Source organism: Benincasa hispida, chromosome 7, assembly GCF_027475165.1.
Source record: "Benincasa hispida cultivar pf3 chromosome 7, pf3_genome.v1.1, whole genome shotgun sequence".
Taxonomy (NCBI): Eukaryota; Viridiplantae; Streptophyta; class Magnoliopsida; order Cucurbitales; family Cucurbitaceae; genus Benincasa; species Benincasa hispida.
This window is the reverse complement of record NC_143484.1, coordinates 25,915,548-25,932,493: the sequence shown is the minus strand read 5'-3', so window position 1 is coordinate 25,932,493 and position 16,946 is coordinate 25,915,548. Positions and strand designations below refer to the sequence as shown.

At 30.1% G+C, this 16,946-nt stretch overlaps 1 protein-coding gene across 1 annotated transcript; it reads left to right on the top strand.

Annotated features, from left to right (window-relative positions):
* Window positions 1-3,678: 3,678 nt before the first annotated feature.
* On the top strand, window positions 3,679-11,090 carry LOC150035067 (putative peroxygenase 4). The gene is made up of 5 exons (XM_090315790.1): window positions 3,679-3,859; window positions 3,959-4,140; window positions 8,033-8,127; window positions 8,917-9,042; window positions 10,784-11,090. The coding sequence occupies exons 1-5, from the start codon at window positions 3,808-3,810 to the stop codon at window positions 10,929-10,931; spliced, it is 603 nt and encodes a 200-aa protein (XP_090171916.1). The 5' UTR covers window positions 3,679-3,807; the 3' UTR covers window positions 10,932-11,090.
* Window positions 11,091-16,946: the final 5,856 nt, after the last annotated feature.

The window sequence follows — 16,946 nt, the reverse complement described above, 5'->3', positions numbered from 1 at the left end:
CTTCCAAGACTTCTGAAGCTACACTTCTATAAGGCAGAAGACCTTTGAAGATACAAATACTCTTCCAAGACTTCTATTTCAAGCTTCCAAGACTCCTGAAGCTACACTCCTATAAGGCAGAAGACCTTTGAAGATACAAATACTCTTCCAACACTTCTACTTCAAGCTTCCAAGACTCCTGAAGCTGCACTCCTATAAGGCATAAGACATTTGAAGACACAAATACTCTTCAAAAACTTATACTTTAAGCTTCCAAGACTCTTGAAGCTACACTCCTATAAGGCAGAAGACCTTTGAAGACACAAATACTCTTCTAAGAGTTCTACTCCAAGCTTCCAAGACTTCTACTTCAAGAACGTTCGGTGCTTTCCTTCTCCAAGTCAAGCATATTCACCCAACTGAGAAAGAATCAGAGGATCAAGTAATAGAGATCGAACCACATCGCATCAAATCAACTCCAACATCAACACCAACTTAAGTTCAACTCCACGAAACACGTTTCTCCGGAAACCTCTTGTGAACAGTCAATTTTAATGCATAGTTTTTCTTTGTAATTTTAAAAAGTGAATATTTCTTTTCCTGAACTTTTAAATTTTTTAATTATAGCCTCTTAATTTTCTAAAAGAATCATTTTAGTTTCTAAACATTACAAAAGTAATTATTGTGTTAGATGTATTATTTTGCTAAATAATATTTACTCCCACATTACTCGTCCACTTTATGTATACTTTTTCTAAAAGAGGAGGAAGAAGAAGAAAAATAAAAAGTGGTTCTTTCATCTTTGAATATTATATTGCATTTAGGGATGAATTCACATTGGAACCATGTGAGACACCCTCAAGTAATTTTAAATCCTTTTTTTTAAAAAAAAAAAAATAAAATTGTTTTTAAATCTATATTAAATTCGTTTTGAAAGATTATTGGTATAAAAAGAGTTTCTTTTTGTAATATAAATTAAAAGTTTCTTTTTCAGGTATCTGAAGATTTTTGTTGAATATGCATCTCCCAGCAAGCATATTTATGTTGTAGATGTTAATGTTATCTTGGATTTAAGAATTGCGGATTAAGGTTGTAGATGCATCTCCCATTATGTACTTTGTTATCATGTAATGTTTTTTTGGATTAAGAAATTGTGGATGTTATGATTTGGATTAAGGAATTGTGGATGTTATAGTAACTCTTGGATTAAGGTTGTAGATTCAAACGTGCTTTCTATATATTATTTACTATCTATTATAGACATTCACTTGATTTTGACAATCTTAATTTAGTTTGATTGATATTTGTAAGATTCAAACATGTATGACATTTGAAAAAAAATATCTAAAAAAATAAAATAAAAGATTCAAATAGGTATATGACATTTGATTAAATATATAATTCCGACGCTAAAAGATATCCTCCGACGGTCCTAGGGGTCGGGAAAAGAAATCCCGACAGTGACCAGTCACTGTCGGGATTTAAAGGATATCCTGACGGTGGCTAGAGACCATCAGGGTAAAGGACCATAGCCTGACGGTACTCTAACCGTTAGGCGATATTAATATCTCTTGACGGTGCCTAGTCACCATCGGGCGAAAGTATAATCGCCCGAGCACCTGCATCGTCGAGCTATATTAAATTATCCCGACGACTTCTACACCGTCGGGATAACCTTTCAATCCTGATGGTGGACTGTCAGGGGTTGTCCCTTTCTCCCGATGGTTTTCTTTAGGGTCGGGAGAAAAGTCCCATCCTGTAAGTCGAGATAGTTTTTTCTCCTACGACACGACTTCCATATCGTCGGAGAAGGTTTCCCTAATGAAGCTTTCCCGACGCTGTTGTCGACAACTTTCTGACCGTTGGAAAAATCTTTCCTAACTGCTTTTTCAGCTTATGTCGACGACTTTCACCATCGAAAAAGACCCAAATTCTTATAATGATGAGATCGAACTTTCGACTTCAAAAAATAAAAGTAAAGTTAATTGTCATTCATTTAAAACTTACTTCTATTGAGGTGCATAATTATATATCAATATTTATTTATTTAATCGGTTAATCCTTTTTTTAATAATTTTTTTACTTAATAAATCAGAATCCCAGTGCCTAAGTTTTTAAATTATGTTTATTATGTCCCAATCTTTTTATTTTATGTTTAAAAAGTGTCTAATAAATCTATCAACATCCAATTTTATACTTAATATGTCTAAAAAAGAATGGTATTTAATAAATCTTAGAAGCATTCATTTTTTTAAAAAAAAAACTACCTACTTTATTAGATGTAAAATTTAATTTAAATCTAATAATTGAACCTTAAATTTTTAAACTTGTAACTTTAGAAAATGTACAATAAGATGTATTAAACATAGTAAAATTTTATGTCAAATATATAATGTTTATGTATTTTTTAACATTTTCAAATATTTAAAAGACTTATTAGATACATAAACTAAATTATCAGAATCTATTAGACACAATCGAAGATTTAAAAACCTATTAGATAAGTTTATAGACACATACCTAAAAGTTCATCTACTAATAACTTTTAATTTATAAGAATTTGTTGCTCTCCCGAAATAAAGTTTTGGACCCAAATCTAGTAGTAGAAATACGTTTATTAGCATATTTGAATTTACGCAATCAATTTATAGAAAACAAAATAAAGATAATAAAAATGATTATATATATGTTTCAAAATTTCTAAAACTTAAACAGAGACTTTGAAAAATTAAAATTATAATTTAGCCACTACATAATGCTTCAAAACTAATAAAAAACGGGGGGAAAAAAAGATAAAAGGAAAAAAAGCTATTCCCCAAAATCCTAATTAAAAGTAGTGGTGTTCAAAAAACCACTCAAAAAAATCGATCAACCCATTTAGGTTGGGTTATCAACTCATTTAGGTTAGATTGGATTGGGTGAATAAATTAAAATTTTATGGGTTGGTTTAGCTTATGAGTTCACCTAATATAATCCAAACTAACTCAAATCAACCCGAATTTATTATTAACTTTGAAATATATATATATATATATATATATATTTGTTACTTATAACACAATTATTTATACATATATTGATTTTAATTTTATTTACTTTCAATATTTTTTTAGTAATTTATTCTTTAACAACTCTAAAAAGTAGTTTTTTAACACTTTAGAAAGAAAATTTTCATTATATAAATTGAAATTGACTTGTTAATTTTAATTCAATATGTGAAAATAATTAAATTAGATTATTACATATTTACGTTTTGCTTCTTTTTAGAACAAAATTTTAAATAAATGACCCAATTAACTTGAACCAACCCAACCCAACCCAACCTAAATATTTCATAGTTGGGTTAGATTGGGTTATTTTTTAATAAAGGTTATTTGTGTCGAAGAAATTCATAACCCGAATAATTGAATTGGGTCTAGAAATTCTTTAACTAAATCTAACTCAATCCAATTCAACCGAACCCATGAACACTCCCAATTAAAGGTCATGAATTTTAATTTACGTTTTTCAAAAGTTATGATTTGGTAGGGCAAAAAAGGTATGTTATGTTAGTTAGAGATTTTTTTTTTTAAAAAAAAACATGATAATAAAAAATAAAAAAGAAAAAAGAAAATCGAATGATAAGGCGACACGTGGATAAAAGAGGACCGATACAGTTCCCACATGTTCAAAAACGTCAGTATAAAACGGCGCCTCACGGTTCCATTCTCTTCCAAACGAAAACGAGAAGATCCTTCTGAAACCCTCTCTAAACGCACCGTTTTACTCCCAAACCAAAATTACAAAAAGGCCCCTCCGAAATCTTCTTCTTCATCTTCTTTTTCATCCATGGCTGAATTGTCGAAGAAGAATAATATGTCCTCAAGCCCCAGCGGAGAAAGTAATTCGCAAAACCACCCCCATAATTTCTGGAAATTGCATTTCTGTAGCGGTAAAATTTTGAATTAATGGGTTAGCCATGGGTTTTGGTTGTACGCAGGCGCAGGCGAGAACCAGAAGAACGTGCTGCAGAAACACGTGGCGTTCTTTGATAGGAACAAAGACGGCGTCGTTTATCCATGGGAAACGTTCAAAGGGTTTCGAGCAATTGGGGCAAATTTGCTTTTGTCCACTCTTAGTGCTGTTTTTATTAACGTTGGACTCAGCTCAAAAACCCGACCGGTAAATTAAATTAATTCCTCTACTTTCCTCTCCAATTTTTTTTTTTAATTATTATTATTATTATTATTATTATGGGGAAAAAAAAAAGAAAAAAAGAAAGAATCTAATTCTGTTTTGTAAATGTGTGTCATGTTTTCATATTCTTGTACTTTTTCTTGATGATTTATTATATTCCTTTATCTTGCTTTTAATTTTTAGTTACTTTGATTCCCACGCTAAGTTTTTTTTTTCTTTTTTTTATATAACTTTTTAGTCCATTGATTAATAGGTTTCTTAACTTTAAGGTCTAATTTGGTATTATTTGATTTTTTTAAAAAAAGATTATAAACACTATTTTTATCTTTAAATTTCGTTTTCTTCTTTGAAATTTGGCTAAGAATTTAACTATGATACTAAAAAAAAGTAAATCAGAGAAAATGTGCTTAATTTTTAAAAACAAAATAGTTATCAAATGGAGTCTTGAATTTTTAAATTTGAGTCTAATAAACTTGTGAATTTTATTAAGATAAAGTAGGATCTAAATAATATTTGATATTCTTTTTAAAACTAATAGTCATAAATTTAGATTTTAAAAAATGTCGAATATATCGAAGAATTATTGGACGCGGTCCAAATTGAAAGGTTAGAAATTTATTTTTTTAAAAAAAGTTGGTAATTAAGTTCAAAGACTTTATACACACTTGAAAGTTAAAACTAAACTTATAATTTAACTTTTTTTTATTGTCTATAAATTTCTCACTAGACCGAAACATCTATTATCTTCTTTGAAGTTATAAATTCAATTATGTGCATGTTTGTAAATTTTTTTTTTTAATATCTTATTATGCCCCAAATATGAGATCGGGAATTTGAAGCTAGGGCTTTATTAAGATATGGTGATATGTGTTTGCCTATTTAATAATTTTAACATTAAAAAAATTAATTATTTTGGTTTCCCATTAAAGGATGAATAATTGATGCATTAAATGTATATTAATGTGCAATATTAGAGGGAAGAGCTGAGTAAGATTGGGAAAAATTGAAAATTAAACACATCTAGAAGGCTAGAGTGGTAATTATAGGTTGGAGTGTCAATAATAAACAATTTGTTATCTTTAGTTAGTTAGGATCCTTGAAGTAGTTTAAAATTTAAGGAACCATAGTTTATTTGGGTTAATAATTTCCATTCTATATTTATATATATAATTCATAGGAATTTTTTATGATTCAAAATGGTAAAATAGTTGTTATTTATATTTCCCCTTACCTAATAATCAATTAATAACAACATTAAGGCAAAGAAAACCTTTTTCTTTCTAATTATTGGTTTATGTTTATTGCTAGAAACCCATAAAGCCTAACCAAGTGGTTAAATAATTTAATTAATTAGGTGAGAGAGAGAGGTAGGATTGGATTTCTATCCTCCATGAAAGTAAAGTCATTGGTACATTGTTCGAGAATTAAATTCTTCAAAATTTCAAAGGTCTTAATAGGCCTTTTTGCACACCTCTCTCCCACACACACATAGTTCAACTATTTTAAGTAAAGATCGAACCATCAACTTTTGTGATAGTAATTATTGACTTAAAAAAAATTTAGGTATAGTCGAACTGCATCCATATCTTGTGTAGTCCGACCAACACCCAATGAGATTATATCACATGGCACAAATTTTTTTTTTAAAAAAATTGCGTGAGTAAAAAAAAGAGGAGTATAAGAGTAGATGTAGTTAGGCTACATCTAATTATTTCCTTATTGGCTTATTGACTTATTCACTTTTGGCCTTCCTCACCGAAGGTTTCTTTCCCTTTTAATTTTTGTATTGACAATAAATTTTAAGAAATAGAAATTGTTCTCATAAAGAAAGTTTCTATTAACATTCAAATTATAAATTTTGAAAATATATTTCCATAATATTTTTCTGATGTATTAAGTAATTTTGAGAAAAATTATTTTTGACAACTAAATTTAAAAATTATTGAAATTACATAAACTAAATATACGAAGAATTAAAAGTAAACGGGATGAAGTAGAATACGAAGGCTTTTAACCTAATTCTTAATTTTAGGTTTTAAATATTGGTAATGGACCCCATACTATTTATCAATGAGTTTAAAATTTTGTTCACAAATTCTTATAGAGATGATGGTTACCAATGGAGAGATGATTCTCTATCCATAAAGAGATATTTTGAGTAATTATTGCCACAATAATACTAAAAAGAAATACATAAAAAGAAAAAAAAAACTACAAATAACCAAATAATGACAGGGAGAAACTGAAAGGTACACACAACAAGTTTTTGGAGAAATTGATGATTGCGGAAGTTTCGAAATCTTCTAAAAGAATGTTTGGCCTTAACAATATGAAAATATCAAAACTTATATATATACATACGACTTTGATTTTTATATATTTTAATGTTCGTTTTGGTAACTATTTAGATTATATTTGGTAATCATTTGGTATTTGATTTTTATTTTTGAAAATTAAGTCTATTTCATTCACATTTTTTTTATAAGAATTTATATTTTTTAAGTATAATGATTGAATTCTTAGCTAAATTCTAAAAAAAAAAAAATAAATAAAATTTGAAAGCTACTTTTTTTATTTTACTTGATTTTTTAAACTGTTGGTGAAAAATAGATAACAAAAGATGAAATTTAGAGGTAGAAATAGTGTCGATAGACTTAATTTTCAAAACAAAAAACAAAGATCTCGTTCAGTAAACATTTTGTTTTTTATTTTTGTTTTTGAAAATTATGTCTATAGATACTACTTCTACCTTCAAATTTCAAATTTCTTCTTTTGTTATTACTTTTTATCCAGGAAACCAAACCAAAATTTAAAAACTAAAAAAAGTAACTTTTAAAATTTTGCTTTTGTTTTTAAAATTTGGTTAAGAATTCGACTATTGTATTTATCATTATAAAAATAAGGAGAAAATATACTTAATTTTTAAAAACGAAATTATTGACTAATAAAATATTTTATTTTGAATTCATTACTAATTGGGAGTAACTACAATTTCCTTTTTTTTGTTTTTTTAAATTTAATTCTCATATGTTGTTTAACAAATTTTAAAAAATGGGAAATTTGAATTATGAAACATTAATAAATAGAATTGATTTGTGAAAATTTATCAAATAAAGATATATATTAGTGGAAGGGATAAGTATAAGAAACATGGAGAGGATTATTTGGGTTTGGCTGACTGAATTAAATGGATAAAAAAAAATAGTGACAAAACTGTCGTGTTCTTCTTTTAATATCTTTTAAAATAGAAAATAAAAATGATAATTATTTTAAATGGTAAACCTGTTAAAAATATTTTCAAACATAATAAGATATTAATGTCCATCAGTGATAAACTACAACGGATATATGTCTATCGCAGTCTATCACTTATAGATAATAAAATTTTGTTATATTTATAAATAAATTGACTAATTTTTCTTTATTTAAAAACTCTATTTATTTTTAATTTGTCAAGTTTATGATTTTCTAGTACCAACTCTTTTTCTGTTTCAAAAAAGTACTAACCTTTCTCCTTTATTTCTATTTTTAATAAGTACGTCCATTTTTTTAAATGCTTCTCAAAATATTTTAAATTTTTATTTTTGGTATTTAAAAATTAAGCTTATTAAAAAAACCAGTTTTTCAAAATCTTTAGTTTTTACAATTTAATTTTTGAAAACATGGGTAAGAAGTAGTTTTCAAGGAATTTTGTTAATATTTTCTATCTGGTTTTTTCTTTAAAATAAGCAAAAAAATACATTTTTTTTTTCAAATATGACAGAAAACCCAAATAAAATAATAATTTGTTTTTTCAAATAACAGAAATCCCAAATAAAATAATTTGAATAAAACCTTTTTATTTATGTGGTATTCATACATATGCTTTATTTTACAGGGGAAGTTTCCTAATTTTCTGTTCCCAATTGAGATAAAGAACATTCAACTTTCCAAACATGGAAGTGATTCTGGTGTATATGATTCTGAAGGAAGGTATATTATATATATATATATATATATATAGGCTTTAATAATTAATATTTTATGCATCAAACTTTGCTTTTAAGTCCTCCTTCTTTATGACTAATTGCTTCCAAGTACTCAAGTTTTCAACTTTTTAGCCAAAAGTAACAGCTATTTCTAATAGGTTGTTACTTTCACTCAAATTTTTAAGAATATTAGTTCTTTAATCCCTTCGAAGAAAAGGAAATTTTCTAAATTCTATTTTTTGTTTTCAAATCCTTTAAGTTAAAAAAAGTTGGGCATTTTGGTATATTTTGTTGTTGTATGGATACCTAACTTTGAATATGTGTACACGTCGATACGTACATGTATTGGAATGAAAAGACATTACGTCGATTAAACCATTGGTGAATGAGTGATGAGGATCCAAATGATTAAATTAAAAATTTGATTTCTATAGTTCAGAAAAAGTTAGAGTTTAGTTCATATCGTATTAAAAATAGAATTATTCAGTCTTTATTGTTTGATTAAATGTGATAAATAGTCCTTATGGCTTGATGAACCCCGTTATAAATAGTCCTTATCATATGAATTATTTATGAAGCTTTATTAAAAGTGTAGGAATTAAATTCTAATTATAAATGGTTAGGGACAAAAACATAACTTTTTCTAAAATATAGAGACTAGATTCATAGTTTAACCTAAGAAAAATAAACATTTTGAAAATTTAAGGACAAGGAGCAAATAGAGGACTTTGGAGGACTTAAAAAGAAATTTTAATTAAATCCTTAGTTGCTAATTTGTGATTTGGAATGGCAGATTTGTTAGTGAGAAATTTGAAGAAATATTCAAGAAGCATGCCCTAAGCAACCCAGATGCCTTAACACAAGAAGAACTTAAAGCCCTTCTCAAGTCAAATAGAGAGCCTAAAGACTACAAAGGATGGTTTGTTTTTCCCTAACTCTTAACTTAAATTTATTTCTTTGATTAGGATTATAACACATTATTTTAATTCTTAATATCTATCTACCATGTATGTATCATTTATCCTCTAAAATCTAAGTTCCAAACTTGATGATAAGATCATGACTTCGTTTCGTTGGTTAGTCGTTTGGTTTTTGAAAATTAAGTTTATACTACTAATTTTCATTTACTTAGTTTTTAAAAATGTTTTTGAAAAGTTGGTTTTTTAAACTTTAGGAAAAATGTCAATTTATACCTCTAAGTTTTAGAAAAGTTGTATCAAAATTTATACCTCATATCAATTTGAACCCTGAATTTTCGTACTTGTGTCAATTTACACATTTCCTTACATTTTATTTGAAAAAATCTCGTGTGAAACTTATAATGATATCAATTATACTATTAGACTTTGAAAAATGAATTAATTTAGACTTTTAATCAGAATTTTCTTTTAGAGTCATTCATGCATTTACTATAATCGTCCATTTTGTGAACTGACATTCACGACTTTGAGGATTAATGCATGGATGATTTTCAAAGATAATCATAATGATAGGGTCTTAATAGATTATCATATGCAAATTAGGAGTTTAATTGATTCAAATTATAAATTTCATACGATATTGATCGAATAAAATGTAGAGGAGGGTATAAATTGATACACAATTACAAAGGTTTAGGCCTAAATTGATACAATTATTAGTTTAAGATTTGAATTATTGATACAATCCTCAAAGTTTAGGTTTATAAGTTGATATTTTCCATAAACTTTATTATTGTTTTTCAAATATGACTACAAAATTCAAACGTCCTTTTTTGTTTTAGAGTAATATTCAAAAACTAAAAACATAACGAAATTGTTATCCGATGAGGTCTATTTATTTGTTATATTCCTAATTAGCATCTATGTAATAAATTAATGTAAATGATATTATGAGTTATATTGCATCCTTTTAGATCACAAATGTCTTTGTAGTTTGAACAAACTTTCAATTGGATCCTTATGATTTAAAAAAGCTTAAGTTAGTCCTTTTGACTTAATGCCAAAATTTGATTCTTATAGTTTTAAAAGCTTCAATTTATTCACTATAGTCTGTTTTAAATCTCAAAAATCGTCCTACAACTATTTTTCACCCACCTATAGTTTCCTCTATTTTTTTTTGATTGAATAACCCTCCGTACGGATTCAAGAAAATTTAAGAAATGAATTTAAATCCTACGATTTGAAATTCAAAAAATGATTTAAAATTAATCACTTTGTTTAGAACGAGAAATATTTGAAATGAATGTATTTGGATGGTAATTAAAAAAGAAAATAAAGTTAAGAATTGACTAATATAGGCTTTTAATTATGATGTATTAATTGGAAATTGGAATTTGACAAGGTTAATTAAGTAATTTACTTTCAAATTCTATGAAATCTTGCAAAGCCGAGCATTTTAGTAAGGAAAGTTTTTAAAGTAAAACATGATTTGAAATCACTTCGAATTTTAAAATCATTTTATTTCCTACAGTATTCTTGCAGTACTAAACAGTGGAATTCATTTGAAATCCATTATGAATTGAACAATGAGATTCCAAATCATGAATTATAAGGATGAAAGTGAAAAAAAAAGAGTACCCTTTTAGAGGTCAAAGAGTATAAAATTTAAATTTATATGATGGCATAAAGAAATGCTAATTAATTTAATTATTTTCCTTTGGTATTTGTTATTGTAATTAGGGTTGCTGCATGGACAGAATGGACAACTCTATACAGTCTTTGCAAAGATGAGAATGGTTTACTTAAAAAGGAAACTGTGAAGGCTGTTTATGATGGAAGCTTATTTGAACATATGGAGAAAGAAACGGCATCAAAAAAGAAGAAATGAAACTAAGGGGTGTTTGCTAGATTTTCATTGTTAACTAATTTCTCATTTTAATTAAATTTATAATATCATGATATTTTATCCTTTTAGTTTAATAAAATGTGTAATCATATAAAGATATAATAAAATTGTTTGGTAAGTTGTGAGTTTGTAATCATCAAAGTCTTTGTGTAATTCATGATTTTGATCCACTACATAGCTAGGTCAGATATTTTTAAATTGTTTCTCATCAATGTTTTGAACACTACATCAATCTAAATTAATCAACCAATCATAACAATATATATTATTTAAGCATCTCGATATATGGTTTGAGTTTAAATATAGTTGAGTACATAATTTGGAAATCATAAGCTTAAAAGAATAGATAAACCAATTTAAGCTTCTAGGCAACAAGAACGATAATAAAAACAAGTATAAAGAAAGAGAGATGACACTCAGTTTATACCGGTTCACCAAGTACAGACTATGTCTAGTCCAGTTCTTTACTACTGATGCATGTTCCATAAGATAGTTGGGATGAGGAGTACAAGAATTTATGATGCTTAAGAATAATTCATCTCATTTTTCCCCTTAAAAAACAAAAAAGAAAAGCTCACAAATCCCTCCTATAAAGCATGCACAACTCTTCAATGGAGATTGACCAAGATAATTACTGAAAAATGCTTAACAAAACAACCTCATATTTTTTCTTCTTGTTTGAACTTATTGAGAGAATTTCATGCTAACCCCCTTTTTATAAGGGTCTTCCTTTTCACTCTATTTGAGAGTGCTCTCTCTTTCTGAGAATCGGGAAACGGAACTCAGTTGAAACTTAGTCGTATGATTGCAGGAAGGATGAAGAAGCTATCAGAGATATGGAAGAAACTGTCATTAACTGAAGATGAAGACAATATCCTTCATGACTAAGGATGACAACATCCTTTTTGATGAGGAGCGAGCATTGATTTGTTGTGTAGCAAAGGTGCTAATGAATAAAAAGGTGAATGGAGAGGCTTTTCAATATGTGATGAGGACTATGGAAAACATATGGGAATACAAAAATTGAGATTGTAGGGGATTGTTGGGGTTTTGGCAAGACGTGGGATTCGAATCTCACATCGTTAATTTTGAAGAAGGGGGATGGGCTTGAAGGAACTCTTAATCAAGAGTACCTACGAGCGGAAGTGGATCTTTCCAATTCATTGTGACAGAATTACCGCATATACATTCAAACATACTTTCATGATGCAAAATGGATCAAGAAATCATACTAGATTAAGATTTCTTCTTCACAGCGAGTCTGAAGCCCAACCGTCTACCTCGAACAGTCACCACTTAGACAGAAGAAATCAGAGAAAACAACACCACTTAGAGTCCTCTGTATTTTTGGAGTGAAAATCTGAAGTGTGGGCTTTGTTCGGATTTGGTAGAGGGAAGGAGGAAGAGCGACCGTACACAACGATCAAGCAAGTAGGAGATGTGGTCGTCTATCGCATAGATAATATGCTTGATCATTTAGGTAAAGTATACGATCGTGTAGTAAAAGTAAGCGATCGTCTATACGATCTTGTAGGAAAAGGTAAACGATCGTGTAGGAAAAGGGTGAGCGATCGTCCAAAATGATCGCGTAGAAAAAACTAAGCGATCGTCTATACGATTGTTTAGTAAATACCGAGAGCTAAACAATCGCTTAGAAAAAAGGTAAACGATCGTTTAGACAATAGCGCACGACGGTGTAATTGGTATGCGATCGCTTAGCAATATCGTATATGTAAGCGATCGTGCAGTCTTATCGTATAGGCATTGATTTTCTAAACGATGACACTATCTTTTTCACAATACCCGCACACACCGAGATCAACATACTGTCTGCTATTTAGAATGCACTCGTTCGTTATTTTAAACGAAGAGGTGCCTTCCTATTTCCTTTTAAAACCATCCAATTAATGTGAACTTATCACATTCATAACTTATAAATTAATATCAAATATTAATTTTAATATTTTTTTTCTCTACTAGATATAAGTCATATTTATATCCCATTTCCTCCAAATTAATGTATCTCATACATAAAGTTAATTATATCATATTTAATTAACCCGTTCAATTATATCATATATAATTGAACTCCCTCTTGTCAATTTGAACATTTCAAATTGACCCAAAAACTGACTCTCAACTTGTATCAAGCTACCAAGAGAACCTTATGGACCTATGACTCGAAGCTCCAACGGTACATGAATAGCTGACTAAACTCTTTAGTCACGATATCCCCTATCCGTTAACTACCAGACATTCCACTAAAGACCGACAGTTGAACTCTTCTTGCCATAGATGTATTTCTATGTCCATTGGATATAACCAATCATCAGTACGATGACTCTTCACAGATGCTCGTAATTACAGCAAGACAATTTACCGTTTTGCCCTTATAATTACATCTTCCTCCTTAAGTACCACTGATCCCTCTAATGAATAATACAACATAGTCCTACTATGTGTGAACACCTCTAGGGCCATGAGAAGGTGCATGGAGCCACATCGTTCAAGCCCTGGAATTAGCCCTTAAGGGAGCTATCTATCTACTAGCCCCTACCTCGGGCAAGGAGGGAATTCCATCTGGTGTAGCTAAGTTCCCAGCTCCCAAATCAGACGAATCCTAAAAATGGTAAGTTTGAGTCGGCGTTCTGGCCACTTGCACCCATGCAAATCAAAGGGCCGCCCTCAATGACAAGAGTTCCCAACTCACTCATGATTGAGGTCATGTTACCTATGGTCATTCTAGTGAAGTGAAGTCTCAGTTATGAACGGTGTTATATAACGAGACGTTAATACTTCGTGGTCAGGTCTTATACAAAATCTTTGTATAGGACGCCCCCGCTCGTATGTTCCCTACATGAATGATCAGGATCAGATCATCTGTGACAAGTCACAACACTTGTGACTATTTCAAAAAGCGGGTCGCATCTGTAGCGTTACCAAGATAAGGTTTCTCTCCTATATCCATATACTATAAACCATTTTGGTTATCACTAAAGACATGATCCACTTGTATGTCACCACATACATGCTTAAGTTACATACAGATAGCCACGGATTTTAAGTTTATTGGTTTGTGGTAAAATGAAAAACATCTAAATGTGCAAAGTCAAGTAGTGAAGTAAATATCATTTATGTTATACATCACAAGTGTTCGTACAAAGTTGTTTACAAACTATTGGACACAAGACTTTAGGGCACAAACCCCAATAGGGCTTCATCCATATAAAAAGATCCCATATCCTTTGTTTTAGATATCCCTGTTGAAGGAAAAATTTTGGACCAACCACAAATTCCCACATTGTTTACTAAATTAATGATGAAATTCCAAAATATTAAATTTGGGACCAATTAGAAGTTGACATGTGCCCCAAATTGAAGTTAAAGATAAATTTCGATGATGCCATGTGGTTTCATCATGACCGTTGAATTGAATCAAATTAACTTGGTCCAATTTAATAGTATTATTATTTGGGTTAAAGTCTCTAAACCCAAAAATATGTTGAATTTGACCCAAATGTCAAATCAAACCCAAATCCAACTAATTGGGCCCAAAGAGCTAGGCCCATGGTTCAACCAAGCTCAAACCCATGAAGCCCACCTAAGAACTCTATAAATAGAGACGCTATCTTCATTTATAGGGGGTCAGTAATTCTACAATCAGAGAGCCCAGAGAGAATTCATCAACAAGCAGAAGGCTCCCAAGACAGAAGACCATTGAAGACATAAAGACTCTTCCAAGACTTCTATTTCAAGAACATTCGGTACCTTTCTTCTTCAAGTCAAGCACATCCACTCAACCGAGAGAGAATCAGAGGATTAAGTACTAGAGATCAAATCACATCACATTAAATTAACATCAACACCAACACCAACTCGAGTTCAACTCCATGAAATACGTTTCTCAGGAAACCTTGTGTGAACAATCCCAATTAGAAAGAACGTGAAGCTTATGTATACTAATTAAATTCTCTCTTTTGCATTTTCTGCTTTAAGAATGAGAAAAAGAAAACGGGTATGAGTAGATGAAAGTTTTGAAGAGAGTGATTTTGTAATTAGGATCGGGAAAAGATCTGTATATGATTGTAGTAATTTTTCACATAGTAGAATTTTTTTTGTTTTGTGATTTTTTTCTCGAGTTAGAGTTTTCCACGTAAATTCTTGCGTTTTCAGTTTTACTGCTTACTTTTTATTTCTTTGTTATTTTTTTTGTTTATTTCATGAGGTAGAAGTGGGAGATTTTTCCCAACAATGGTATTAAGAATGCTAGGTTCGTAGTTTCATGAATTTCTAAGTATGCTCTGTGGTTGCATAATTGTCTGAACTTTCACATCAAAAAAGAATTCTCGAAACGGGTTGCGGTGTTTCTAAATAGTGTGAGTTGTTCACTATTTACTATTTTACAAGGAAAAGAAGCAGATATATCAAGTTCTATGAGTTCAGTAAAGTTTGATGTGGAGAAATTTGATGGAAGGATCAACTTCAGTTTGTGGAAAGTGCAGTCAAGGATGTCCTGATACAAGCTAGGTTACACAACGCCTTGAAGGGAAAACCAAACAATGGTGCTTCTAAAGAGTTAAATGATAGTGGTGGTCCAGGAGAGTCTAATGGAGGTTCTAAGAAGAATATGAGCGATGAAGATTGAGAAGATGGATTTGACAACTGCAAGTGCAATCAAACTAAATTTGGCTAAAAATTTTGTTGCAAATGTGCATGGAATTTTGACATCCAAAGAACTTTGGTAGAAGCTTGAAGCAATATATCATACAAAAAAATTTCAAATCGGTTGTATCTAAGGAGCAGTTTCACATGTTGCGAATGGTGGAAGGTACAAAAATCTTAGATCATTTGGGTATTCTCAATGGTATCGATTCTGAGCTAGAGGTGATATAAGTGAAGATAGAAGATGAAGATAACGCATTCCAACCCATCTGGTCACTTCCTCCTTCTTATGGATACGTGAAACTAATCTTGATGTACGCGAAAGAAACTTTAGATTTTGCTGAGGTTACTAGTATACTTTTTGTTAAAGGAAAAAAGACTGAAGAATGAAGAGCAAACTTCACAAAAGGGTTTAATACTAGTAGCTAGCAAGTGTAAGAAGAAAAGATTCATGTAGAAAAGGTTTTATTAGGAATATAGACAGTCTGGACATATGAAAAAAGATTGTCTTAATAGAGTAGGTTCATTAAAAGGCTTTGAGTCAAATGCTAACATTTCATTTCTCGCTAGGGGAGATAGTGACCCTTTCTGAAGAAGATGAAAATCATCCTTATGGTATGACCATTTTAATATTATAGAGGATGTAATGTTAACGACTCCACAAGTTTCCATATGAGGCATTGACTTGGCAGTTATGCAAGGTGTATGGTGGAAGTTATGTTGATGGTTGAAGAATTTTCAAGTGAGCCAAGTAGGTGGAAGTTACACCACTAATATCAGCAAGGTTTATTGGTATGTGATGAAAAGGAAATTCTTGTGAGATGATATTCCAAGTGATCTACTCTTTTATGGTAAAGTAATTTATAATTCTTTGAGTTGGGAATTTTGATTGTTGGAGAAGACAATGGACTTTTCAGAAGATGTGGATACTTCAACCATCTTGCCAAGCTGGAATTTGTGGAGGTTTTTGGCAAGATGTGGGATTTGAACCCCACATTATTAATTTTAAAGAAGGGGGATGGGCTTCATCTTTATAAAAAGATCCCATATCCTTTGTGTTTAGATATCCTTAGAAGGAACTTGAAGCTTATGTATACTAATTAAATTCCCTCTTTTGCATTTACTACTTTGAGAGTGGGAAAAAGAAGTGAAGGAAATCAGACATGGGGATTTTCATGAGCAGCAGAATGATCGTTTCAAATTCATTCGTATTTGAACACAAACAATTACAGTCAAGAAACGAAAACTAACCAGTCATGCACACTATGAAATTACAGTATGCTTTACAATAAGATCACGGGATAGAACATCTACCTTTGAAGACTCATCTTCAAA